This window comes from Sphaerodactylus townsendi, linkage group LG04, assembly GCF_021028975.2.
Source record: "Sphaerodactylus townsendi isolate TG3544 linkage group LG04, MPM_Stown_v2.3, whole genome shotgun sequence".
Classification (NCBI taxonomy): domain Eukaryota; kingdom Metazoa; phylum Chordata; class Lepidosauria; order Squamata; family Sphaerodactylidae; genus Sphaerodactylus; species Sphaerodactylus townsendi.
In genome coordinates, this window is record NC_059428.1 from 110225370 (window position 1) to 110252316 (window position 26947).

Here is a 26947-nt window from a genome sequence, read left to right on the forward strand (position 1 = left end):
GGCAGGAAATACAATCTCCAGACCAATCGTGCTATCTGTTTTATTTGAGAATAGAGTATATATATGCTGCTGCTTGCCAGAGGAGGTGGGGGAGTGAGCTCATAACAGGACAAGGAAGGAAATGGGGAAGCTGGTGGGGGCTGTTAAGAGTAATTGTCTTTGCACAGTGTACTTTGACACATTTTTTGGAAAGTCACTTATTTAAACAGAATTACAGGATTCATTCAGGACATCATAAGGATATCTTCTGGAGGTTTATAAGAGAAATTAAGTTTAAAAAATTAATTGAAAGGCAAATGGGGCCATGAAACCCAAATCTAAAAAGCTCACCAAAAATGTATAGTTGAAAATACAGATCAGTGTATCATAATGACTAAGTACCATATTTTGTTACAAGTTTCTTAAAATTCATGGCTTCACCATATATTTCAAAAAGCTAGATGCCCCACAAAATCCCCACAAGGTGGCAGTGTTGCAAAATATTTATTGTTTCCCCCTCCCCTTAAATGTTTCCTTTCTTGGTTGGACAAGAAAGTACTAATACTAGTATCTGGCAACAAAGACTTACTGTATGAATTTATTAGAGGGCTTGGAACAGCTGTGTCATAGAATAATCACACAGAATGGATGTGCATTGCAACACTGCAGAGTTTTGGAGCTGTAAGTATGCGTGCACACACACTGGAGTCATTAAAATAAATAGACTGGGAAATGTAATACCAATACCATGGAGATTGCTTCTAGCTCTGAGTGACAAACCTTCTTGCAGGATTTTACCCATTAACCACCCCCACCCCATGTTACTAGCCTTGAAAGGAAAACATACAGGCAAAGAATATGAGCTTCTCTCTTTTCTTTTTGTCAGGCTAATTGAATCCCCTCCCTACCCTTCCTGACGGGCCCTTTCCCCCTTCCCTCCCCCCCTTTTCAGGGTGGTTGGTCCTCGACCAGATGATGGAACCCCTCTCTTTTTCCCCCTCCCCCCAGGGTGAGTGGGTCACTTTTTTGTCAGGCTAATATAAATGGAGGGGAAGGGGATTTCAAATAGAATCATGCCCGGTCCCTGTGGATCAGGACCCTTCAACCAGCACAGCTATTTCCACTTTAAAATGTTTGGAAGATCTGATCGTGGGTCTCCAAGCATCTTGTCTCATTGACAGGTCAAAACTCAGGGATTCCTGCAAACTCAGCTTAGCGTGCAAAGACTATCACTTTACAGCACTTATATCACTTACAGCCCTTTACAGCTGCTCCCAGTGCTAAACAGAAAGGGGGAAAAGGGAAAGGGCTGCCTCCAGCCAGAACCATCTAGGGTACAGAGATCTGGCACTGCTGATTTTGGCTCCGTGCAACAGTGGTCGTGCCCAGTGATGTTGATTGTAAACGCAGCCAGTGTGGGGACAGTTGCTACCCTGCATAACTTTCACTGGCAGGCACGATCCTTCAGTGAACAAAGCCGTCTTGTCTCAAACTATGTTTTATTACCTGTCAGTTAAAAAAAGTGTAAGAATCATTTTTCTTCTTTTGCCAATACACAATCATTTTTCTTCTCTCTTTATAGCAATGAAATACCACCAAAGTAACAGGATAATTTTAAAATGCTCCTTTTTATTTCCATGGTTGCACATTTGGTAATTAAATAATATCTCAACAAACTCATATATGGATTTTTAACAGGCTGCTAGATAGTTACAATATATGGAATAAGAGAAGAAATCTGTTTAACTGTTGGTGAAAATGTGCAGTGTGAAAGGTCGCCACTGGTCATTTTGTATGGGCAAATTAAGGTATTTTGGTAAAGAGCTTTCATAGAAAATAAAATTCTGGGAAATTTCATGTAACTTGGAAGTTATGCCCCCCATTTTTAATATATATATATTTGGTACTAACTGACTCTGTTGGCTCATTTCATGGTTCTTTCAAGGGAGCTTTTAAAAAATAAAAATAAAACCAACTTAGGACTGCTTTTTACCGTTAGATATTCTTTTCCAAAATATAAATGAAGTTTTGGCAAACAATAATTATACAGAAAAATAGTTTTAGATCTTCCCAAATTCAATGAATTCTACAAAATTACTCTATAATAAATAAATAAGACAATGCTCTGGTATACTTCGTATTTTTTAAATATCTACTGTTAGCACAGATTGAAAGCAGGAGCACAGAGGCTAAGCAAAGGGCAGCTGAGCATTGGCAGAAAGGAGTCGGGATTGGCAATACATTCTCTGCTTTCATAGCAATAGCCACAAAGCAACAGGATGGCTTTGTGGGCCCTGTTTGCTGGTCCCTCCTGGGCAACTGGTTGGCCACTGTGTGTAACAGGATGCTGGACTAGATGGAAAACTGGGCTGATTCTGCAAAAATGTTCTTTGTAGGGTTGATATTAGAGCACCAGCATGCCAAACTGGGCTGAAATGGTTAGTTCTTAAGTGAAACACATTTTAGTAGAAGCTAAGCCTAGGATAAGGTTTATGGTTTAGGCAATAGATTAATGCCAGAACCAGGAGAGGAAAGCAACAAACCAGTGGAAAGAAGAAGAAGAGTTTGTCTTTACACCACACCTTTCCCTCCTGTAAGGACTCCCCAAATGGTTTAAAAACTCCTTCTCTTACTCTTACACAACAGACAACTTGTGAGGAAGGTGGAGCTGAAAGATTTCTGAGAGAACTGAGACAAGCCCAAGGTCACCCAGCAGGCTTCATGTATAAAGGCGGGGAAATAAATCCAGTTCACCAGATAAAAGAGTCTGCCACTCAGGTGGAGGAGTGGGGAATCAAACCTGGTTCTCCAGATTAGGTTCTCCACCATTCTTGACCACTACACCAGGCTGCATGTTTGATTTTGGGCTAGTCACAGTTCTCTCAGAACTCTTTCAGCTCCACCTACCTCACAAGGTATTGGTTGTGGGGAGAGGAAGGGAAGGAGTTTGTGGGACTCTTTATGGTTGAGAAAAACAGGGTATAAATCCAAACTGCTCTTCTTCAAGACGCCAAAGGGCTGAAATGAAGAAAGGCAAGCCAGGATGCACAGATAGCTTGAGGGTTAGAATGGCATGCACAGGGACAGAATGGAGCAACACTGTATGGGAAGCTTCTGGATGGCTGGAGAGCAGATAAAAGGAATCAAGTCTGGCATGATGCATCAATAGGAAATTAGCAATAGACAGGAACAAGGCCAAGGTAGACGCAGCAAAGGGAGGAACAGACTGAAAGGAATGGTCATGCTTAGAAGTTTGCTAACCGGACAGGGGGAAAATTCCAGAAACTTGGAAGCGAAACAAACGAACAAACAGACAAAAGGCCAATCAGGACATGCTAGGAATGAGCAGAGTACTGTATTCTTGGGAGGTTCATGGAAAACAGATAAGCATTTCACTATTGTGACTAGGCATTTTGTTATGGAGAGGCAGCTAGATTCAAGATTAAGCATGGTTTTCATCCCTGCTGAAGCTGTTACTTCTGTTTGCACAGCCTCTGTGTTATGCTCTTAAACTGTGATCCTCAAAATGACTCTTTCCACTGGAAATGCCAGCCTCCAGGTGGGACTTGGGGATCCCTCGGAATTACAGCGCATCTACAGACTACAGAGATCAGCTCTCTTGAAAAAAGGGGATGCTTTGGAGGGTCGACTCTGTGGCACTGAGTTCCCTGCCTTCTCTAGGCTTCATTCCCAAATCTTCAGGAGTTCCTAATCTGCAATTGGCAACCCTGCCCCCATTCTCAACTGGGGGCTACTTTCCACTGTCACCCCATTGCCATCAGTGCAGCTGTTCTGGAGTGAATGATTTAACAAGTGACACAAGTGTATTAAGAATTTGTAAGAACAGAAGAAATGTATATGGTGATAACAACGGATCTCTGGTTTTTTTTTACAAAATACATTTTCTCTTTCTCTCTCTTTGTCCAGGAGTAAAAATTCATATATTTTGATATCTGACCACCAATGGACAGAAAAAGATATTCGAGTGATTCTAAGAAAATAATATGTTCACTAAAATGTTTGTCTTCTACAATTCAAATATTTAAACATACATAAATTACCATTTAGTATTTTCCAACAAACTACCAAATATTTAAATGGATATTTTTTTTAAAAAAACAACAACCTCAAAACCCAAACCTACAGATGTAGGTAAATTGCCATATCAGAAACCTAATTGTATTGACTGAGAAAATTTATAAGTAAAAATAAAAGAAGATATATATTTCTCACAAATTGAAACAAATGCAAGATTACAAGCACTATGTTTACTGTTAGATTTTGGGTCTTTCCCCCTTTAGGTGATCAAATCTACAGTTTTAATATAAACAGATATTAGACATTTAAAAACAAGATTAACACTGGAAAATAATTTCATTAAACAAATAATCAGTTAGTGCTTATGGTCTTTCAAAACAGGCAGTGCCATCGAAGCTGAAGAGCTTAGAATCAGTCTGAAAGGCTACGTTAAAATACTGCAATCATTCATAATGTTCACATGGAAAAAACAGATGTTTCAAACAATTATATATATTTCCATAGGACAGCTGCTTTTTTGTTTTATAAACAATAATTTAAAAACTATGATTTTCTGTGAGAGATATCTATATATCTATATATTTATATAGATATAGATATATGCAACATATAAAATGTGAAATATGACATATTTGGTACAACAGTGTAGGAAATAAATCTTTAAAACAAACCTCCTACATTAATTAAATGTATATAATTACCTTGTAAATCAACACGTATTTAAAAAAGTAAACATTAAAATCTGTTTTGTCCATATATATGTATGTGTATATATATAATATGTATATAGCTGTATTAAAGATATCTTCATTTTCTGTGACATAAAATAAGCTTTTAAAGAAACAAAGGTTAAAAAGAACTAGTTTCTTTCTCTGTGCTGTAATCCGGTTACAACTTCTTTAACCCAGTTTTAAAAATACGGCAACAGTAAGAATGAATAAACTGAAGCGCTCTCTCTCGCTCTCTAATGTTCAAATTCTCCTAACCGTCTAGATTAAAGTCACCTATTTCAATGACTGCAGCCAGTTTTAATTAAATTAGAATATCATGCTCATCTCTTCATCTATAGCCCCATTTCTTTAGTTGGGAAGAAGTTATTTCATAACAAGTTCTTTTTGGTAACCTGATTGTAAATCTGAAAGCTTAATCACTTGGTATAGATTCAATTATAGACCTCAGGATCACTTAGTTTCAAGTCTGGTGTGGCAAAATTTAGGCACTTCTGCAAAGGCTTTTTTTAAAAAATATTTTCTCTCTTTGTAAAATAACATAGTCAAGACTTTGTTAGGGGTATGAAAATCATACCGTGCAAAGGTTTAACTTTAGTTCTAGAATGCCATAATTACGATACTGCTTCTCCGTACAAGTCTAATATCAATTCATGTGCATCTCAGCAATTTGTGCTTTACCTTGGATTCTCTATTGGGAATTTTTAGGAGGTGACATGCAGGAATTGAGGGTTTTGCTTTCACATCACCTCTTTTATCTTGGCATCGACTGCCTAATAGAGAAGTGAGCTTTTAAAGAGAGTACAAAATTGTCAAAGGGTCAAAAGTTAAAATCTCCAGTTTGTGTATACTGGCCAGGATCCAAAGAGTTACCCTGGTGCACCAGAGCACTTGCATACGCCCAGTATGACTTTTTTTTTACTTCAACCCCCCACTCTTCAATTTGAGCAGCAGATTCCTTTGCTATTATCATGAAGTACTATTGACATTTTCTGCAGTTTTAAAGTGATTTGTCCTGTGGAGTTGGGCAAAATTAGCTGTTTGAGAAAGCGCCCTTGGTCATGTGGAACTTGTCATGTGGTTCTTTGGATCCTGGGCTTAGTGGCCAATGTAAAGCGTTTATTGCTAACATAGAAAGATTCATAAAGTTGTGAATCCTACAATAATACATGAATAAGACTACTTACATTAGCTATAGTTATGGTGGCAAGACAATACTCCTAAGAAGTAAACAATGTTGTATAAAACTTTTTAAAAGTAAAATGTTACCCTTTTTATGTCTTGAACCATCACAGCTAGCATCAGGTAGTTAACTAGATTAGTTTGGAATATACTAAAGCATACCATATTTAATATTCCTATATGATATAGCAGCACTAGCTCCTTAGTGTTTGTGATTTGTCCGGACGAACAATCTCATTACTCAGCATGCAGTTTGTGGCAATTCTATCGAGGAAGAGACAGGGTAGTATGTACAGTAACAATGCTTTGCTGTTCTCAGTGAAGCTTCTTGACATTCCATTCCATTCCTGTAGGTTACTTGAGGATTATCTGTTAGAAGAAAAGAAACACGGTTGGAATGTGTGATTAGACTTTTAAAAAACCCACCCTGATGCGAGTGTTTTCTTGTGTTACCTAAAAATGAAAACACGGATTCATCTGAGACTTTAACTAAATTTTCATGACATGCAGATCTTTCCCGGCGACACTGATCTTTTCCTTTTAATGGCACAGCCGCAAGGAAACAAAATGACTGAAGACAAATAAGCACACTCCAAAATATGTCTTGCATTTAGAGAGGGCTGAATTGTAGGGGAGGACAAGAAAATCCCTGCAAAAGGCATAGACAGCTAATGATCAGAAATACCCATGGACTCCTTTAACATTCTCTCAATGGAGTGACAGCCACAGTATTATTTACAAGATGAATGGGGAGGATGTGTGTGGTTATTGCAAACCTAAAGCTTAGCCAGCTGAAGTTAGTAAGGAACACATACCAGCAGTTTGAAAGCAATCTAAAAGGTGAATTAATTTGTAAGTATGAGCTTTTTCAATACAATTCATGTTCCAAATAATAAGGTGGTGTAGTTTGTTTGCAAGCCAGGAAACTGTATGAAGGCAATCATTTTTCCTGAGGATATATTAGAACAGGAATTTCTCCAGAGATAAGAGAACAACCCTACTTGGGTAAGCTCAGGTTATTCCCCATCTGAATGATTGAAGGCATCATGTTAACCTGGGATTTTCTGTCATATAATTCCTTCTTTGACAAGTAGTTTTCAAACCAGAAATCAGAGAGGATTCCAGAAATACCTGCTTCTTACAACACTTAATATGCTTAACCAATTACTGAGAAACAAGGAAGTCTCATTTCTGAATGCTAAAGACCAGAAATTAAAGATTTATTCCAGGTTTGTAAACAGTCACTCATGAGGGTACCTGTGATAAGAACACACTACAAGAAGTAGCGGATAAGCTATTTAAAATAGGTTATTCTTTCCTTTCAGGTCATAAATGACTAATGACTAACTAAAATCTTGCAGGGTCTTAATTTTTGTAGATTTACATGCAGGGTTAATTTTTTGTAAAAAAGATATTATTTGAAAATAAATTAATTTGTCTCTTTCTTTTGGTTTCAGCTAGCAGTTTCATGCAGTACCAACCGATACTAATACTGGCTTGCAAACTGGTTTCAGCTAGCAGTTTCATGCAGTACCGATACCATCAGTTACTAGGAATCACGAAACTCTATGATAATACAGGGCCACTACCTCTGTTCCAAAAATAAACATTTAAGTACTTTAAAAAAAAAACAGTTTTCAGCACATTTTCTGGATGAACTCTGAGGATGCCTTAATGAGAAATCTATCCATTTACTGCAAATTGTCACCACAAATGTGTTCAATGGGTGATATAGACGATCTGCTAATCACAACAAAATATCACCTCTAACCTACAGATGACAAAAATTCAAAACTCATTTGCCATGTACTGGAAGCAGGTTTATTTCAACTGCTATAGAATCAATATCTTTATCTATTAAAAATAAGCTAAAAATGACTGCAACCACCAAAACTGGTCCATTTAATTCCCCACAATGGCCAACCAGTTGTCCTGGAGGATCAACCTACAGGGCACAGAAGTCCTTGGGGTTGCCTCTCAGCCCTGGTATCCAGAGGTTTACTGGCTCTAAATGTGGAGGGTCCCTTTAGTCACCATGGCTAGTAGCTGCTGAAAGGCATAATCTCCATGAATCTACTCTAATTTCCTTTTACAGCCACCAATGCTGGTAGCCATCACTGCATCCATTGGCAGTGAATTCCAAAATTGTAATTATTCATGTGTGTAAAAGCTTTTGTGAGCCTCCCAGTAGCACAAGGGAGCATGTGGAAGATTGTGTGCTCCATTTGCAGAAGTGGACAAAACTAGCTACTGTCTACATCCTGCTTCACCTGCTATATCCAAGACCCACTAAACAGTCACCCAATGAAGAAAGTCTATTCCTGTGAACATAACTAGTAGTCACTAGACCATTCTAACTAAGCATGCTTCCACGGGCTATCATTACATCAGAAAAGTAACACAGCTTGGTTTCACATCTTGTTAACTGTCAAAATTAAACCTTCCTGTAGTCAAAAGGGTATCCTTAGCGTTTACTGTAAATAAGATCCATTAAGGATCTGTTTCCCCTTCCTTCTGCAACTGTTATTGCCATGTAATTGTGCAGGGAACTATGACAATAAGCCCTAAAATATGGCAGCTGGCAGTGGCTGGCACAGGGACTGCCTCGCTAAGTTGAAGACAATGAACAAGGCAGATGCTTATCTCATTTAGATCAAAGAAAAAAGACTCCTTCCATGTCAGCAGAACAGCTCAGTAGGATCCAACACAAGACACAGTTAAAAGTGATGGTAATTTCTGGTTTGAAAACTGATTTGATGGCCAAAATACAGACCTGTTCATTTGACAGTTCTTTTTAATCCACAGCATAAGTTAACAGATACACTGTCAGATTCAGTTCTTGATTAAATTCACAGTTTTCAGCATAAACGACCAAATTTCATTCTCATTCCCAGAATTCACAGAAGGGAGGAAGAGGAAGAGGAAGAAGAAGAAGAAGAGGAAGAGGAAGAGGAAGAAGAAGAAGAAGAAGAAGAAAAAGAAGAAGAAGAAGAAGAAGAAGAAGAAGAAGAAGAAGAAGAAGAAGAAGAAGAAGAAGAAGAAGAAGAAGAAGAAACTAAGCGATGGCTTTATTTTATATTGCTTTCTTGGCATATTAACAATGCAATCCCATTGATTTTCCAAGTAGGCTGGAGTAACTGCATAAAATTGTCCACAAGTGTGATCACTTTAAAGCTACGTCCTCTTTTGTTCACAATTAATCTATTACTGTTATGTAGAAGGGTTCAATTTCCTCTATCAAAAAACTGCAGTGATATCTTGGAGTTCTTTCCCTAATCTAGTTAGTATCTTATTGTACATGACTTCAGTTTTGCCATAAAAGAGAATATTTTTTCTACCAAAGTGAGAGTGTTCATCATCTCTGCTCATTAACCTAGTTATAGGCTGTTCATTGAACAGTCTCATGGTGGGAGGAGAGTCTCTCCAATGAACTGAAAGTTTCTAGTTTTGTTATACAACAATTCACATGGTTCCCCAGCTTGATATATAGTTTGAACTTAGACAATTATTTTGCATTAAACCATTAGCAGCTGATTAAAAAAAATTATGGCAGGACAATTCAGTTGATAAGATACCCTGGAATACAGAAATTAATCTTGGAGTAGCTTGGTCATAGATGTGATCTCAGTGTTGACCACCTATAATAATATACATGAGTGACTCCATTAGTTATTTTTGTGCTCAGTTTTTTCTTAAACAAAACATCTTGAAGATGCCTTATAAAGGCATCTGCTATTGTTGCAAAGGACACACCTTTCATGTTTGTATGCACTACAATTTTCCAAACCTGATACTCTTGGGTGACCATAAGCCTTATTGCCAAAATACTAACTACTGATATATGCAGAGTCATCAGTTAAGAGTTTCATGCGAGCAAAGTAAAGTTTTCTGCTTTCAGTTCCTTTAACATGAGGAGCAGAGCAGGTACATGTTGACAGGGAATACCTTTCTTGCAGTTAGTTACAAGATTATCTTTACTGGAAACAACCTTAAATTTCCAGCAAATTATTCAAAACACCCTCCCTTTCAGATACAAAATAGTTTTTGAGCATTCCGTGAATTTTGGAAGGGTGGATTGTTCATCTAGACTCTTATAATATTCTTCAGAAAGCAGTTTTAGTGCTTAACTTTTAATTCACTACTGCTACTACTAATAAATTACTATATTACTCTACCTACCTATTCTCTACCCTAAATGATGGATATAAGCCATTAACTTTCAGATGGATGACTGATTACATTTCATACATTTAATATAATAACAGGTAGTGTTATATAAAGGAGAACAAACATTGACTATATCTTTCAAAATTACATTAGTCCATACTTGCCAGCCACTAAAAGTAGTTTTAAACTATTTCTGCTTTTTTCACCAAACTTCCCTGCCCAGCTCCTCAGCACAGATCATGCAATTTCAAATCAGCTGTAGAATCGTTTTCCAGTAAAAAAAAAAAAGGGGGGAGGGGGTTTAAAACAAGTTTTTTATAACACTCAACAAACTATTCATGTTTCTGTACATTAATGTTACCTTAAATTTGTAGCAATAATAAACTCTTTTATATGGCCCTCTCTTTCAGCAGGTATCATCTTATATTCTAATAGTGGTCAGCCAAATCTGAGGATACTTAAATCTGATGATTGGAGCTGAGAAGGAGCAAGGCAAATCTTTAAATAAATCTAGAATTTCTCAAAAGTTTTTGAAAAATTGAAATCTAAAGAAAATACGTTGTGGGGTTTAAAAAGCCCAAAATGATATAAGGAGCACCTGTAGCTTTAACAAATGGAGTCCCTCAGTGGCCACTGCTAGGTAATCACAGTTTTTCAGGCTGGGTTTCTGTGAGTAAAAAGGCAGGGGAGGAGGCAGGATCCTTTCAAGGGCTGTTTTGGCCTTTGAGGGGAGACTCATTGGAACCAGGCCTCTAGGGTTGCCAGCTAAAGACCAAGAAATTCGAGATTCTAGAGCGAGTCTGGACAGAGGAGATGAGGGGCCTCAGATGGATATAATGCCATAAAGTACATTCTCCAACGCAGTCATTTTCTCCAGGGGGACAGCCCTCTGTGATCTGGAGATCAGCTTTAATTCCAGGAGATCTCTAGGATCCACCTGGAGGTTGGCACCATAGACCTGGCAGCAACTACCAGATGATTTGGATTCTCTCAGTAGCTATTGCTAGGCAGCCACAGCATTTCAAAACTTGGTTTCTGTAAGCAGAAGGCAAGGCTGTTTCCAGGGCTGCTTTCGCCTTTGAGGGAAGATTCATTGGAGCCAAGCCTGACAGTTATTACTGGGTGACTTGATATCATCTGACTTGTGAGACTCACCTAGGTATGGCTGCTTGCTACTCTTCAACAAATGCCACCCTATGGAAACCAATGTGCTGTAGCAGTTAAGAGGTTCAGAGTAGGGTCTGGGAAACCTAGGTTCAAATCCTCGTCTTGCTGAGAAATCTCACTGGATAATTTGGGGCCAGTCACATACTTCAGATCTAATCTTTCTTGCAGGATTGTTGTGAGGATAAAAAGGAGAATAAATTAATATAAGTCTCTTTGGTCCCCATCATGGAGAAAGGTGGAGTATAAATAAAGTCAATAAATAACAAATATAGCTGAAGATAGGAGGCAGGTAAAAGATAGGTTGGTGAATGGCTCAGAAGGTGAGAATGAGGCAGGAAATGGGGAGAGGATATGTGGGTTGCCAGGAGGGGGGAAAGTAAGACCTTGAGGGTGCCCTACTATTCTAGTGGGCCTGGTCCAGTGGCCAGCCTCACAGAACTGGGCTATAGTTTTCCAAGCAGAGGCTGCTGGCCAGGTGGAGAGAACCTGAAGACAAAGGGACAGATAAATATAGGTTGGCTGTTGGATGGGAAGGGTAGAAAGAAAAATAAAAATGGGGAGAAGCTATGGAGGCTTCAGAAAAGGGAAAGAAGAAATAGTGGACATGGGGAAAATGAAATGCTCTTGCATATCCTTGCAGGTTCCCATTTGTTGATACATGCTGTAATGCAGAGAAGGGTCAGTTATTCCAAGTGTTCTAGATCAGATAATGCAATACGTTCTATGTAGGGTTGCCCTTGAAACATGTTTGGAAACTTCAACTATTGCAGAATGCTGCACTCAGGAAGCTGTCTGGAGTGGATACATGGACCACATCATTCCTGTCTTGACCGATCTACATTAGCTCCCAATCTGTTTCCAGGGACAATGAAAAGTGCCAGTGCTAACCTTTAAAGCCTTACCAACATTCCTGAAGACTGCCTACTCCCTTATGAACATACCCAAGTACTGTGAAGCCCCAGCTTCAGCTGCTTCCACCTTTGGAGATTAGGAGAGCAGCAAGCCAAAAGGACTTCTTTATGTCACCAAAACTCTGGAACTCTCTCCTCATGGAGACTCATCTGTCTCCTTTTGCTGTAACCCTCTGCCAATGAGGGCAGACATTTTCAAAAAATTTGTTTCATTTTTTGTTTTTAGTTAGTTTGGCTCAGTGATTCCTCTTTCTTGCCCAGTGTTTTAGATGTTTTTATATTTTTTAAAACTCTGCTTTTAATTGTTTTAATGGTGATTTTTTAATGTTTTTAAGATGTAATTTTATTATGTATGTTTTAATTTGTTAACCCATTTGGTGGCAATAATGAGGGTGGAAAAGTGACTTATAATTTTTTGAAATTATAACAATAAGCTCAAAGGGAAGAGAAAGAGGAAGGTGCATAACAGTATGGAGTTTACATTGACCAGACCTGGCTTTCTGTTACAGCTAAAGCATCCCACAATACTGTGGTAAAAACTGTCTGCAGAAAAGACATTAAGCAAACCAAAGTATAAAAAGGCGGAAGCATTAATGAACGTATTGACTATAGTGTGAAGTCTCTCAGTGTGCCTGAAATCATATGTTAAATAAGAATAGAAAAAAGTCATCTAAGGAACTTGGAGGACTGACCTTTCTAGAAGCTCAAGTCCATATTTGACCTAGATCTTGTTGTTGCACCCAATGACTGCATGAGTGTCAATCTGGAGAGCACAGGTTCCTCAAATAGCACCAGAAGTACAAGTCTGTGGTACATCTCCAGAGGAGTAGGATGAGACAATAGGCCTGACTAGAAACAGGAACTCCTGCTTGCTTCTCTAGAATACAAAACTACCTCCCTAAAATACATGTTCAATCAGGCATGGTCTGCCGGCAGAACTTTTTGTAGTACTGTACTCATAGGAATGACTTCTTGAACTGGAAGCTGGACAACTCACTAGCTTACTGGGTTGGATCTTGCAAGTGGAGGATGACTTCCATTCATGGAAGGATTTCTTTAAATCTATAGTATTATGTACAAAAAGTGACACTAAATCCAAATATGTCCTACTTGTGAAACATATATGCAGACTCTTGTCCAACAGCAGCATCAGAACTTTTATACAAGAAGTATTTGTACTTGTTTGAACAGTTGTGTGGAACAGCATCAGGTGCTATTTCTCTTCCATTCATGCATCTTTGGATCCAGCCAGATACTGGGAAATACCTTTGGTGGCGATAGCTATCAAAGCTATCCCTGGTAGTAATACTGGGGGTAAGAGGGATTTCTCTTCCATTACCATTACATCAACTGAATTATGTTCAGCACAGCCGTTCAGGTTAATTCCTACTTTATAGGTTCTTGTGAGTAAGTTTCAGTGATGGGAATCTGGCCATAAACTACAATTATTATGCATCTTTCTTCACAGGCCAATTACGCAGGGAATGTTTACCTTGGGACCCTTCTCTGTGCAGTGGACTTCCAGAGGGCTCTCCTAGCATCTCTCTGTTTACATGTGAGGAGACAGCCTAGTGCCTGCCACACAGCTGCTTGCTGAAGTCTCAGCTGGCCTCTCTTTTTGCTGCTTCTCATAATACTGTCCATCAACAGCCTTGAAGGCACAAATCTTGCTGATATTCTCTTCCCCTCCCTTTCCCTACACACATACACTCTCTTACACTCATGCTGCTGCTGCTGCTGCTGCTGCAAGAGAGAGGCTTGTTTTTAAAATAGAGGCTTGACTGAAATAAAGTTTTTAAAATGCCCTCCCAATCATCAGGGAGGGCAGAAGCAGAGCAGGAAGGCAGGAGCCAGAAAGAGACTCTGCTTGTGCTGATTTATATTGATGTATTGACACAAGCATTTAGAGTAGTTGGAGGAGGGCAAGGGGGAAGCATGCAAAGCAGAGTGAGGGAGTGTGGGGGTAAGACTAGCTGGGCTGGCTGTGGGTGGAGGGAAGAGGTCTGGGGCAAGCTGTGCACACTGGTAAATCTGGCTGTTCTGGCTGCGAAGCAAAATTAAATTTATGCTAGAAGTGATCTAACTTGCCACAGGGAGAATAGAAAGTAAAAGCAGGGATTGAGGAAATACATCATGCAGCAGATGCCTTGATTGGCCACTGATAACTTTTTCTGGTCTTATTCAACTTGGGTGCCCCCTCAGAGCTGAATCAGATGGGAGAGATGTCCAAAGCACCATTCTGGTCAACTCAGACAAATAATATTGGATTGGTCTCTTTAAAAATTGTATACACGATCCTGGCCTTTAGACTGAACCCTTGTGCTTCCTGGTTAGTTAAATCTGGTAGAGACAAAGTAAGGGTTCCATTGTTTCACAATATACTTTTAATTATAGAAAGGCAAATTTCCAAAGATGTTAAGGGAAATGATAAATTGTGCTCTCTTAAAGACAGCATGTGTTGAACTCCTGGACAAAGTACTGAGAACATTGTAGCCCAGCAACTCCAGGATAGCCTGGATGAACCATCTGTTCTTCACTCATTTCAGTCTGCCCTCAGACCTCACTTGGGACACAGATTCTGCATAGGGCAAATATAACGGATGCAGGACGCTATATAACCCGTTTGCGGGGGGGGGGGGGCACACTTCGCACAGGTCCCGTTTCCAAAATGAGCCTGCCCCATTTTATTTCCCCCAACCTGAGTTTTGTGAAAATTGCTAAACTAACAAGTGATTCTTTTAAAGAATCCTGGGTTGGAGCCCCCATTCACAATCACCCACCTACCATTGCCTGGCCACTGCAGGGAGGCCCCTTTTCCAAAATGTTGCTGGTTGTAACTGCGTAGCTACGCAGGTGCAGCAGGTCGTATTGTGGGATGTTTGGCATAGCTGTGGGGGTTCATTTCTGTAGGTCTTTGTAGCTAAGCATGTGTTGCAGGAATTTTTTTTTTTGAAGAGAAACGTCTCGATGCAAAGGCACAAAAACAACCCAGATTGTTTCCATGGGCTCCAATCACTGCCTGCACAGAACACATGTGAACAGGAAAACAGATTCCTTTGTCACGACTGCAAGTCATTATACATTTGCCGTGCAGAATCAACCATAGACTGACCTGATTAATGATTTCTAGATGCAGCTGGATAACAGAAATTAGTTCCTTGTAATGTAATTAGAGATTTCTATCCCAATAAGTCACCAGAAGCAGCAAACTCTGTGCTGGGCCTTGAGACTAAGGTCAAATGTTTGAGGAAGAACAAGCTAAAGCCGAATCATGCAAGGTATTGGTTGGTGAGCTAGAGACTTCATCAGGGATTGCCGTACCCACATTGGATAGGGTGAAACTGAACTGATTTTTTAAATGAAGAGTTTATGGTTATTATTGGATCCTGCACTTATGTCAAAAGACCTGCATTTGGTTTAGAAATCATCTTGGCTCTTAAGCTCCATGGACAATCACATTGATCCTGGGGCCCTGCGGTGCAACTACTGCCTTGTGCTCTATGTAGGGCTGCCCTTGAAGACTGAACAGAACTTTTACTGGGGCAGAAGAGGGCTGTTAGCTACCATTATTCCTCCCGATCTAATTTAAGGTGCTGTTTTCAATCTTTAAAGCCCTGGCCTATACAATCTGAAATCAGCCTATATGAAGGATGGTTTCTTCCATTATGAGCCTGTTCATCAACTGAAATTATGCCAGAATTTCTTTCTGGTTGATCTCTCCCTTCAAATTGTCTATTTGGGTCCGCCTTTTGTTTTTGTTTTGCTAGAATCTCCGGCGTTATGGAACACCCTGCAAATCTATAGAACCCATGTGTGAATGAAGCCCAAGTTCTCTCAGGGGAAACTTTATTGGGCACAAATCCATGACATCTGACATCCTGTATCTGACATTCTACTTATATCACCAAGCCAAAAATGCAGGCATCAGGACAGAAATAATGTAATTCTGATATTGTCTTTGACTCAAGGGAAGGTTTTTGTCTTATAGCATTTTCATACTACTTCCTGATTTTTCTCTGTTGCTGTCTCATTATTGTCTGCAGCAAGGTGGGAATGGAGATTTCAGACAGCATTTAAATCAATCTCCTAATAGGCTGTAACTTGGTATTTCCATTTTAAAAGAAAAGATGGGCCAGTTGGAGATAGCAAAGGAGCAAGAAAGGAAAAATGGGGAAAGGAGAAAGGAACAGTATAAAAGAAAAGTCAACCTCTCTACAGATTAAGAGACTGGAAATGTTTCACTCAAAGTCAGAAATTAGAAGTGGAAAAACACCAAAAATGAGGAGAGAAAGGAAGAGCCAGCCCTTAAATGAAAGCACTGCAAAAGTCCCAGCTTAGCCTGAAGAGGTAAAGCAGGTACAGCTATTTTATTGCGAAGAGCTGTTGTCTGCACAGAGATCAAGTTTTGTAGAGGCAATACCCTGTCAAGGGGGCAGCAACTTTAAAAGTTCAACAGCCCTTTCCCTGACAGGAAGTGACTTTGCATCAAAAGAACAGAGGTTTCAAAAACTGTGGTTTAAATCCTCAAAAACATTGAAGAAAACTAAAACAGGTATGAAATGCCTTAAATAACCCAAAGCTAAGAGGCTAAAATGTTCTTTTAAAAAGTGTCTGAACATAGGCTTGGAGAAAATGCTCCAGAAAGTTCAACTGATTCTCCCCCTCAAGGAACTGACCTGTGACTCTTCCGAAGCGCCACTTTGAATTGCTCTTAAATTGTGGTTCACTTGTGAGATTGTCACAGCATGTACTCTGCCTTTAATGCTTCCCATCCTGCTGCTTTTAGGACATTTGACTCAAATTTTTGGGAGGTATGTTTTCTATACAACTTCTAGTGGCACTAGAAGGGTTTCTGAATGCCGTAGGGCCATTGAACTATTATCTACAATGTGACAATAGGGGATGCTGGCTCATATGGGCACTTCACACTAGTGGTCCAGCCATACAAGGAATTGACACAAGCAGCACAATACTGGATTATGTTGGACGAATTCCTCACTGATGCTGTTGAACATATTTTATGTGGTACTGACAGCATATAGAACTTATTTACTTCATTTATACCTCGCTGTTCTTCCCACGGGGCAGCCAGAGCAGTTTACATCATTTTCCTTACAACAACCTTGTAAAGTGGGTTAAGTTGAGGTTGTGTGACTGGCTCAAGGTCACCCAGCAAACTTCCATGGCAGGGTGGGGTCTTCCAGATCCTGGTTGGACACTGTACCCAGTAGATCACACTGGTACTGACAGGGCCCAGAAAGGATATGGATGTGGGAGTTGGAAGTATCTTGTTTTTTATATTTTCTATGAAGGGAACGAAAACATAAGATGATCCTGCAAGATCAGACTAGCAGTTCATCTAGTCCTGCATCCTGCCTCGCACAGTGGCCAGCAGGTTACAAAGGAAGGCTGACAACAGGGCATGAAGACTAAGGTGTTCCCCTGATGTCACCTCCAGGCACTGCTCAGAGGTTTGCTGTCTCCAGATGTTGAGGTTCTCTTGAAACCCCATGGTTAGTAGCTGAAGACAGACCTGTCCTTCATGAATCTTCCTAATCGCCTTTAAAAGATATCTATGCATGTGGCCATCACTATGTCCTCTGGTGGTGAATTCCAAACTTCAATAACTCAAGGAGTAAAGAAGTATTCCCTTTGGTTTGTGCTTACTGACTTCCTTGGATGCCCTTTAGTTCTACTTTGGGAAAGAGAGAAAAATGATCTGTGTCTACCCTTTCTACCCTGTACACAATTTTATAAACCTCTCTCATATACTCCATTCATTAGCTGTCTCTTTTTTACAATGAAAACAGTTTAAAATCCCCAGCTTTTCTAGTATTTATGCTGAAGCTACTCCTTACTTTAACATAAGATTGAGTGATTAATCATCAAGGCATCCAATTTTAAAGCAATGCAATGAATATTATGAAAAAGAATATATTGCAAGTCCAGAACCAGGAAGAATCTTGGTTAGAGATGGTCTGGCAAATGCAGATGGGCAGCCCCATTCATGAGCCAGGTGCCCAGCTGTGGTGCTGCAGCTGTGCCTGGTTGCCACACTGAAAGGATCTTCCCAGTGGTGTGGGCAGGTAGAAAAGCCTCCCTGTTGCTGAGATGCCCCAATGGGCAGCACCACATTTATGTCAACCAAAAGGCTGGCTTAAGTGTGAACTGTAAGTGTGGACTGAGGTTGGCTCTTCCCCCTGGCTCACCCTTGCTACTCTGGCAGCTGCAGGGTGCTGGTGCAGTGCTCAGCACCACATTCTAGTGCTGGGGTGGGGTGGCGGCTGCACACTGACGGGATCCCCCACTTTCAGGGTACGTGCCCTGGGGAGGGCAAATCCACCCGCCTCCTACTTCCTGAAGAATATTCTATCCCCACCCCGCCTTTGGATGGGACTCTTAACTTGGGGCATGTAGTTTTAGAAGTACAAGAACAGTTTTTTAAATTAGTTTTCTTGCTGTTTAAAACTAACAGTTCCACAATCTTGCATTGTAAATGTGATCTCTTAACATTTTTCTTAAGACAGAAAACTAGCTTTCAATATTGTCTGCAGGAACGTTTGACCTGATAAAAGAAATAAACTACAACCAACCTCAGCGTTGGCAAACACAAACTCCTATGCTTCCCCCCCACAGCCAAGGAAGACATATATGTTTAAGAAATAGAATATTGGTCAGTATACAATTTGATGCATATGATACCAGAACAGCTTTCCTAGTACTCGAAGAGGACTACCAGTAAACTTAAAAGATCCAGATTTGCTTTTTTTCTAAAATGTAATAAAGATTTTTTTAATAGAACGATGATAGAAAGCAGGGAAGAGAGAGATTGATTGATAGGTCTATAGTTTTTGTTCCCCTTTCGTGAAAATAGTTAAGGAAATGTAATAGCTACAGTTGCCAATAAACAAATAAGAAATTTTAGTGGTTCTGTGATGTAGGGAGGCTAATTTTGACCTGCAACTTTCTGTTGTTTCTGCTATTAGCCCTATTAGCCATCCTTCTTCCTCCACTCCTGCATTGGAGATACTTCTTTAGCTACCAGAAGTTGGAGGAGTGAGAATTAAAATGGCAATCACAATGCCAGAAGAAAGGGAACAGAATTTACAGACTTTATCACAAGTTGCTTTGCGACATTTTGCAAGCAATCTACATTCTCACTGACAACGAAAAGCTTACAAACAATAATCGTATTTAAGCATTTATATAGCACTTTCAGTGTTCAATGAGTTTCATTGAATGTTCATTGAACGTTCTCGTCGCTATAATTATTCTAGCAGCCCTGCAAGTTCTTGATATTAGGAAGGTTGTGACTTGCCTAAAATCCCGCAATGATTCTGTGGCAGAAGAGAGACTTGAACTAGGAATATTTGAGGTCATTCTCTTAGTCACTATGTTAACCAGTTCCTGATACCAAGCTGTTTATTATTTTCTGTATCAGTCTAGATGCAAATCCTGCATGGGACATATTGAAATATTTTGCCATGTTCAGATCTATTACAAAGTGACAGAATTCAGAACTGCAGTGATTAGCAATCTTGAGGATTACTTGCAGATAAAAAAATTAACAGACACGAAATCATGATTTTTCAAGCTTGAGAGTGCTCCCTTATCTCAGGATAATGAAACTCCAGGTTTCCATATTATAATACTAAGAATAAATGTGAGGAATTCCCTGTCCTCCAGTGGTTATTTCCAGCTGTTCCTGTCCATTTGGAGCTTGTTCATTGTTTCAGTGTTCAAGAAAAGACCAGTTAGTTGTACCATGTGAGGAAATGAAAATTGACAATTGAACCTGGTTTAACACATTTGTCTCTCCAGAATTCAGAAATTAACTGGATAGTTTCTATAGAACTAGATCACCACTAAAACAACTCTTACCTCAGTAGGGTTAATTACACAGTGTTAGGAAACAAAAAAAACAAACAGTGCAACACTACCACACAGCTACACCATTATTTGCAAATAAATGTTAACTCTAAATAAGTGCAACCTGTCCATAAATACTTGCTACAGAACTGTTTCAAAATAAAGTTTGATGGGTAAGAAACATGAATAAAAAAAAATTCTCCAGGAGAATTTTTTTTTTGTTTTGTTTTAAATCAGTACCAGCACTCATTTAGAGTTTGGGATTTGTGAAAGAAAGCTTTAAAAGGAGCAAACCTGATTGGCTGTGGCTGTTGCGGCGAAGGGGACACTTGTTGCAGGAGTTGTTGCTGCAGAGACAGTGGCGGACGTAGCGCTGTGCATCATGGGTACTTTCAGGAGGGGAGCCATGGAAGCAATGAACAGGAGTGTGTAGCATTATGGCAATGGAAGTGGCATTTTGGCATGGTGAATATCAGAGCAGCAAGCCATCATGGGTTAAACCAGCAGATGGCATGCAACCACAATGCAAAGCAAGGAAGCATGGCAGAGAAATAAAACAAAAGGGAAAATAGCTTATTACAAGAACAATTTAAAGGAGGTTTGTCACAGTTATCGGCGGTTCCCAGAACAGAAGCAGAAACTTTTTTTTAAAAGTCATTTATTGGGGATATTTTTATTTAATATTGTGACGTTCACACAATGCTTTCATGAAAATGGATGGATTATGCGTTTAAAAACAAAACAGAATTACAGAATTAAAAATTGGTAGCTCCCTATCAAAATTTAAGTCACACACATGTTTTCTGAAATCACAGTGGCTCATTCCGCACATGCAGAATAATGCACTTTCAAACTGCTTTCAGTGCTACTTGAAGCTATGCAGAATGGCAAAATCCACTTGCAAACAGTTGTGAAAGTGGTTTGAAAACGCATTATTTTGCGTGTGCGGGCCAGTGTTTCCTACATACTTTTTTCTTCAAATATCTTCCTGTCCTTTATGATTCCATTTTTGTCATTGGGCCTTGTGCTGAAATGGCAGCCTTCCTTCCAATCCTGCCTCCTTATGAGATACATTTTTCCTGAATTTCTTCCTGTTTCCTTTCACCAAACTATTAGCAACTCCTGGTGGATTTCTCTCAGTCTCTCTACCACTGTTGTACACACTATCTTCTTAGACACTTCAATCTTTGGCCTATCAAGCCTGGATTTCTGCCTGGCTGCATAGGGGATGTTTCCATGCCCTGACACACGTTCACCCTTTTCTTTCAGCTGCTACTAAAACCCCTCAGGCAATTCCATGATCTTCTCTTCCTGAAATGACTGAAACCTCCTTCTCCCTCACTCTATGTTCATTTGTCACTTTTCCACTGCAGTCAATTAAGAATATTCTACAAAAATGATCTCTCTCCAGTTACTATGATCAATGAGCCTCTCCTCTGTTTAAGTCACTAAATTAGCTCTCTGTAGGGATTGGGGGAGGTGTTGGTCACATTTCTCCACACTATGGCTTGGATCCCACCTAAATTGTATGGAAGCATGACCTTCCTGCCCACCCTCTCCCACTACCCAAAAACCTGCCCCGGGGGTGGGGGTGGGGGTGCGGGGCGGGCGGAGCAGCACAAGGGGGAACTTTGTGGGCTGCCACAGGAGAGGGGAATTGGGTCCTGAGATGCTCAGGAGACAGCAGGCATAAAAACGTTCTAAATATATAACTTTTAGACTGGACTCATTTCTGATGAGGATCGGAAGTAACATTGGGCATGTAAATCTGCTTCTTGAGTTCCCCATTGCTACACTATACTCTCGTTCACAAGTGTCAAACTCGCGGCTCTCCAGATGTTATGGACTACAGTTCCTATCATCCCCTGCCAGCATGACGCTGGCAGGGGATAATGGGAACTGTAGTCCATAACATCTGGAGGGCCGCGATTTTGACACCTATGCTCTAGTTGCTTTTCTACTGCTCATGGTGTCTGCTCTGGTCCTAGCCCTCATATTTCTTTACAACACTGCAATGCACAATGGGCAGAAAAGATGAGGGCTGGTTGGCTAGGAAGTGAGTGGGCCTTCACAGGTCTTCTTAATAACATTGTTCTTGGAAATGCCTTTTAAGTTTCTCCAACACATGGCCTCCAATTATGGTTAAGCTCCTTGCTCTCAACAGTTTCTTCTGGTTGCTCTACTCCCTTCCCCTAGCCCAACTCTGTACCTTCTTCCAAGATTTTCCCTAGTGTTAATCAAATGATCTGTCTATTTTAAATCTTCAGAATAGGCTTCTTATATAAGCATAATACTTTCTATCTTTGATGATATTGCTAAGCAACCTATAACACACCTTCTCTCTATAAAACACATCTAAATATTTGAGCATTTTTCCTTCCCTTTGGAACCAAAGCATTTTATTACCCCGTTTTGACAGACAGCTTGTTATAAGAATAGAGTCTGATTCAAACATGTATTTCATGAGCAGAGGACTCCTCCTGTAAGCAGAAGGGCACCTCTGGATCCAAACCATTGCTTTTTTTAGTCTGCTATAGTCTGGGTATGACATATGAATGGACAACTAACTCCTCTTACCAGTTTTGATCTGCTATACTATACAGTGAAACCACTAAGTTTACAATTTATATGAAACAGAATGGGATTGCACTTATACACCTGAGGGCTGCTAAGCCCCCAGGGGTTGGAGGATACTCATGTAAGCCTTGTGTACTTATTAGACATTCTTACTGGAATTGACAAAAGGTCGCTCTAGGAATTGCAAAAAATCAGGCAATTCCTAGAGCTACCATATGTCACTTCTGTTTAGTAAGTATGTAAGGGTGTGTGTGTTTTTTCTAAAATCTCCTATGACTCTACAAACTACCTCCCAAATACACCTAGGTGGAAGTACAATGTACTTCTTTTCTTAACTTTGGGAACTAATACTAGAAAATGTAAACTACTATTAATTTCCTACCTCAAATTAACTTTTAAATTTCTGTCTTACTTCTGAAAAGACAAGTGATAATCAAATGTATGTTTTATTAACATTAAATAACTCTTAAGTCATAATATGATTTATTTTAGGGCTTGTTCTGAAATCCAGAGTTCTTTCCCTATTTTAACTAGTATCTCATCCCAAGCAGGAAAATAGATTTTTTTTCTGGTAATTTACTTCAGTTTTACGCATAATTTGATTTTTGTTTTTGTTGTGAACATTATGACAAACACAACCAAATTTTGTACAGAAAAGAAATGATTACTTAAAGAAGTTTTTCAAAGACATAGGAGGTATCAAATTAGAATAAATCTGTCCAAATCATCTGAATAGGAAAACCTCTAATTTTTTTTTCTGATCAGAAAAAGCAAGTTTTCAAATGTTTTCACTTGCAAGGTGGCTTTGATGTTGTTTAAGGTGAAACATAATTCAGACCAAAGATTTGTTAATACTTTCTAGAGTGCTTCTGGGAAACGCTGATAAAAAAACTTTTTTTACAGCACAGCAGAAGGGAGAAATAGGCACACCACTATGAAACTTCAAAACACTGATGAAATTAGCCTGCTTTTCAATATTTTATGATTTAATAATGCTAGCAATATAAAATATAGCAAGAGAAAAAATTTGGACAACAGAAAAGCAGATTGGAATTCATGATATTTGTGCTTTTTGCAGTGGGATTGTTATAGCAAGTGATGTTGCATCTAAGCAGCAGATTTTTTTGTTTCTCTTTTAAACAAACTGGATATTTTAACAGTTCGAGCAAAAAGTCCAAATGACCCATCAAATTAAAACAATTGTCTAAGTTATATTTTAGTTCCTCCAAAGAAAGGAAGGTACAGAATACAATAAAAAAGAGATCAATAAAGAAGTTTGAAACCTACCAATACTGGTAGCGGGTGTCATGCACAAAACTGACCCTGTTTGTCATGCAATGATAGGTGGGAAAAAGTGAATAAAGGGAAGAAACAGGTTAGCTGTTTAGAGTTAACATTCAAAATGAGATCCAAGCATCCCCAAGGATAAGCCAAAGTTAGTTCAATACAACTTCAAAAAGGTCATTCATAGCTATAGTACCCCTTTCAAAGCATTTTGTTTCATAATACTAACATCATATTTGCATATGGATCCCAGTCCAGAACTTTTCACTTTTGTGCTTTGGAAGTTCTTTCAGCTTTGTGAGACATGAAAAGAACATCAGTGTATGAGGTTTTTTTGTCATCCTTTACAAACCAGACTTATGTTTGGTATCAGTTTGCTCTGCTGGCAACAAGGATGACCCTGTGCCATGGAACTGGGAGGCATGTTTCCTGGGTGAGGACTGTAAATGAAGGACTGAGCCAAACAGAGAGGAAGCAAAGGCTTGGTGAAGAGAGAGATGCTAATGCTCAAAATATCTGTTCAGATATTTGTAAATAACATTTGTTCTTTTGTAAAAAAAAAAAAGTCATACTGCCCCTTAGTGAAAACACTATGCAACACCTTAATATTTTCTTCCAGCAACAGAATCTGGCTTTTAAAAAACCTTGTTCCAGAACAGTCTGGATGATATAACAATAACCAGGACTGAATCCTGGGTTGAGTCTCATGGATTTGTTCTGCTAAAGACAGCACCTTCTTCCAGAACCTGATTCCTTCCCCCAATGCAAGAGAAGAGCCTCTAGTGTTGGAAAAAGACACCTTGCACTAGAGCAGTGGTGGCAGACCTATGGCACGCGTGCCAGAGGTGGCACTCAGAGCCCTCTCTATGGGCATGCGCGCACAGAGTTCATAATGTGGGGCAGCGGAAAATCAACCCCCCACACACTCTCATCTAGGCTGGCCTGGGCCGCTGGGCACGACATGCGCGCAGAGAGGTGAGCAGAGAGGACTTGGCTCGTGGGCCTGGTGTCTGTGCTCCGGGTGGCTGCTGCCTGAGGGGGGCAGAGGAAGAAGGCAGAGATGATAGAGAGGCGCAGAGTGGTGTGCGCGGGACTTGCTGGAGGTTGGAGCAGGCTGGCCCCTGCTCGAGGAGGTAGGGCGAAGGCAGAGGGGTGGGGCAGAGGCACTGGAGCAGCGCAGGGCAGAGCAGCGGGTGCATGCAGGACCTGCTGGAGGCTGGAGCAGGCTGGCTGCTGCTGCTCGAGGGGTTGAACAAACAAAACATGTGCCTTTCCAAACACCAGGGAAACGCTTAGGCCCAAGTTTTTTGCCAATTGCCTGGGCAGATCAAGCCTAGAGAGGAGGAACCGAGATGCATTTAGGATTTTTAAAAAGCACACCAAGGTCTTTGCTAGAACTGCTTTTATTTTTCTGTTTCTGTTGCATTTTTGTGGGAAGTCAAGTGCTGTGATGACATGTGAAGGAAAAACCACAGATCAGATGGCTGCTCCACCAATTTAGCTTTCCTGAAGTTATCCCACCCCTTGCACAGCATTCTTGCTTCAGATTGCCTTCCTTGACTGCCTTTTTACTTCTATTTTGTGGTGTGTGTGTGTGTGTGTGTGGAGGGGGGGTTATTGGGTTTCAGAAAGCGAAAGTACTTCCCTCTCCCCCCACACCTTTCCCCCTTCCCTTGCCAGGCTCCCAGTGTGATAATAGTGTAATTATTTCAGGGAGATTATTAGCATTAAACCTAAGACCTAATTTTGGGGAAGCAGTGTAGGTAACATTGTTAAGCGCTGTTAAACACCACTGATTTTCATGGGAAGAACTAAAGCACAATCCTTTACCTGGGAGTAAGCTCAGTCGCTGGCAATGGGACCCTCCTAGGGTCGTGATTCACCCGTTCGAAGTGCTGCATGGTGCTTCAAAGCAAAGCCACCACCAAGCTTACTCCCGAGTAACGCAAGCCTCAGAGCCAACCATTTTTTCCAAACGAAAACCTCAGTATTCAGGTTAAATTGTGATGTTGGCACTTTGCGATAAATAAGTGCGTTTTGGGTTGCAGTCTGGGCACTCGATCTCGAAAAGGTTCGCCATCACTGCACTAGAGGAAGGTCTACCCTTAGTGGAACAAATCCATAGGATCCAACTCACTATCTATAGCTCAACGTCTCAATATATTTACTCAGAAGTGAATCCTCTTAAGTTCAATGAATTTACTTTATAGCTTTACAACCAACCACTATTATTTCACCTTATGCATGTTTTCCCAGAAATAATTTCTACTGTGTTTGAGTTTGCAGAGGGTTTTAGCACAGAACACAATCAGATGGGGAGGGAAGGTGGCCTGATCTCATTGGATCTCAGAAGTTAGAAGATGGATCATCAGGAAAGCCTTTGCAGAGGAAGTTAATAATAAACCACCTCTGCTTCTCACTTGCCTTGAAAACCTATGGGAATTCTGTCCCTACGAGATATTTTAAGGTGAATGGGCTAGCCACCATTTGAGGTTTTAGTTGTAAATTAATTTATGTTTTTATTGTTTATAATATGTCAGAAGCCACCCTGAGCCCATGAGGGGAAGGGGGGCATACAAATTAAACAAATTAATTAATTAATTAATTAATTAAGTAAGTAAGTCAGCTGAGACTTGATAGCACTTCATACACACAATCAGATGCACCATCTTGGGAAGTTGGCCCCATTCAATTAAGTGAAACTTACTTACAAATGAATACTAATAGCAGTGAGGTGTATTTGTACTATACACTGAAAAGGCAAAATTAAGTTTTACATTTAATTCCTCCTAGCAAAGTACATAAAGATGGGATGCCACAGAGCATTTCTGATGGCAGGATTTCTGTCAGTGAAGCATAATTCCTTACCTCTCCTGTCCTGCTAAAATCCAAAGTCTGTCCCAACTATGATGCTCCTTGTGGACAAGATACTCCTAGGAACAGCATTTGGGGCTGCTGTGGGAGGGGCTGACAAGAAAGTTGTGGTCTGTGGACAGAAGTCCTTCCATTCACAGAAACACTCTGGTAGATCTAAGTCCAACCCAT

The 26947-nt window shown here is 40.0% G+C and overlaps 1 protein-coding gene across 10 annotated transcripts in view; it reads right to left on the reverse strand.

The window, feature by feature from the left end:
- Window positions 1–4232: 4232 nt before the first annotated feature.
- The window catches only part of MBNL2 (muscleblind like splicing regulator 2), a 107882-nt gene continuing 85167 nt past the window's right edge, over window positions 4233–26947 (reverse strand). For 3 of the 10 annotated variants that reach the window (XM_048492736.1, XM_048492731.1, XM_048492732.1), the window contains 2 exons: window positions 23906–23941; window positions 4233–6296 (listed from right to left, as the gene is read on the reverse strand). In XM_048492736.1, the coding sequence (XP_048348693.1) occupies window positions 6169–6296; window positions 23906–23941 (164 nt within the window). In that variant the 3' untranslated portion in view covers window positions 4233–6168. Of the gene's footprint in view, window positions 6297–20335; window positions 20431–23905; window positions 23942–26947 lie in introns of all 10 variants that reach the window. The other 7 variants (XM_048492738.1, XM_048492735.1, XM_048492737.1 and 4 more) reach the window with 5 other exon arrangements.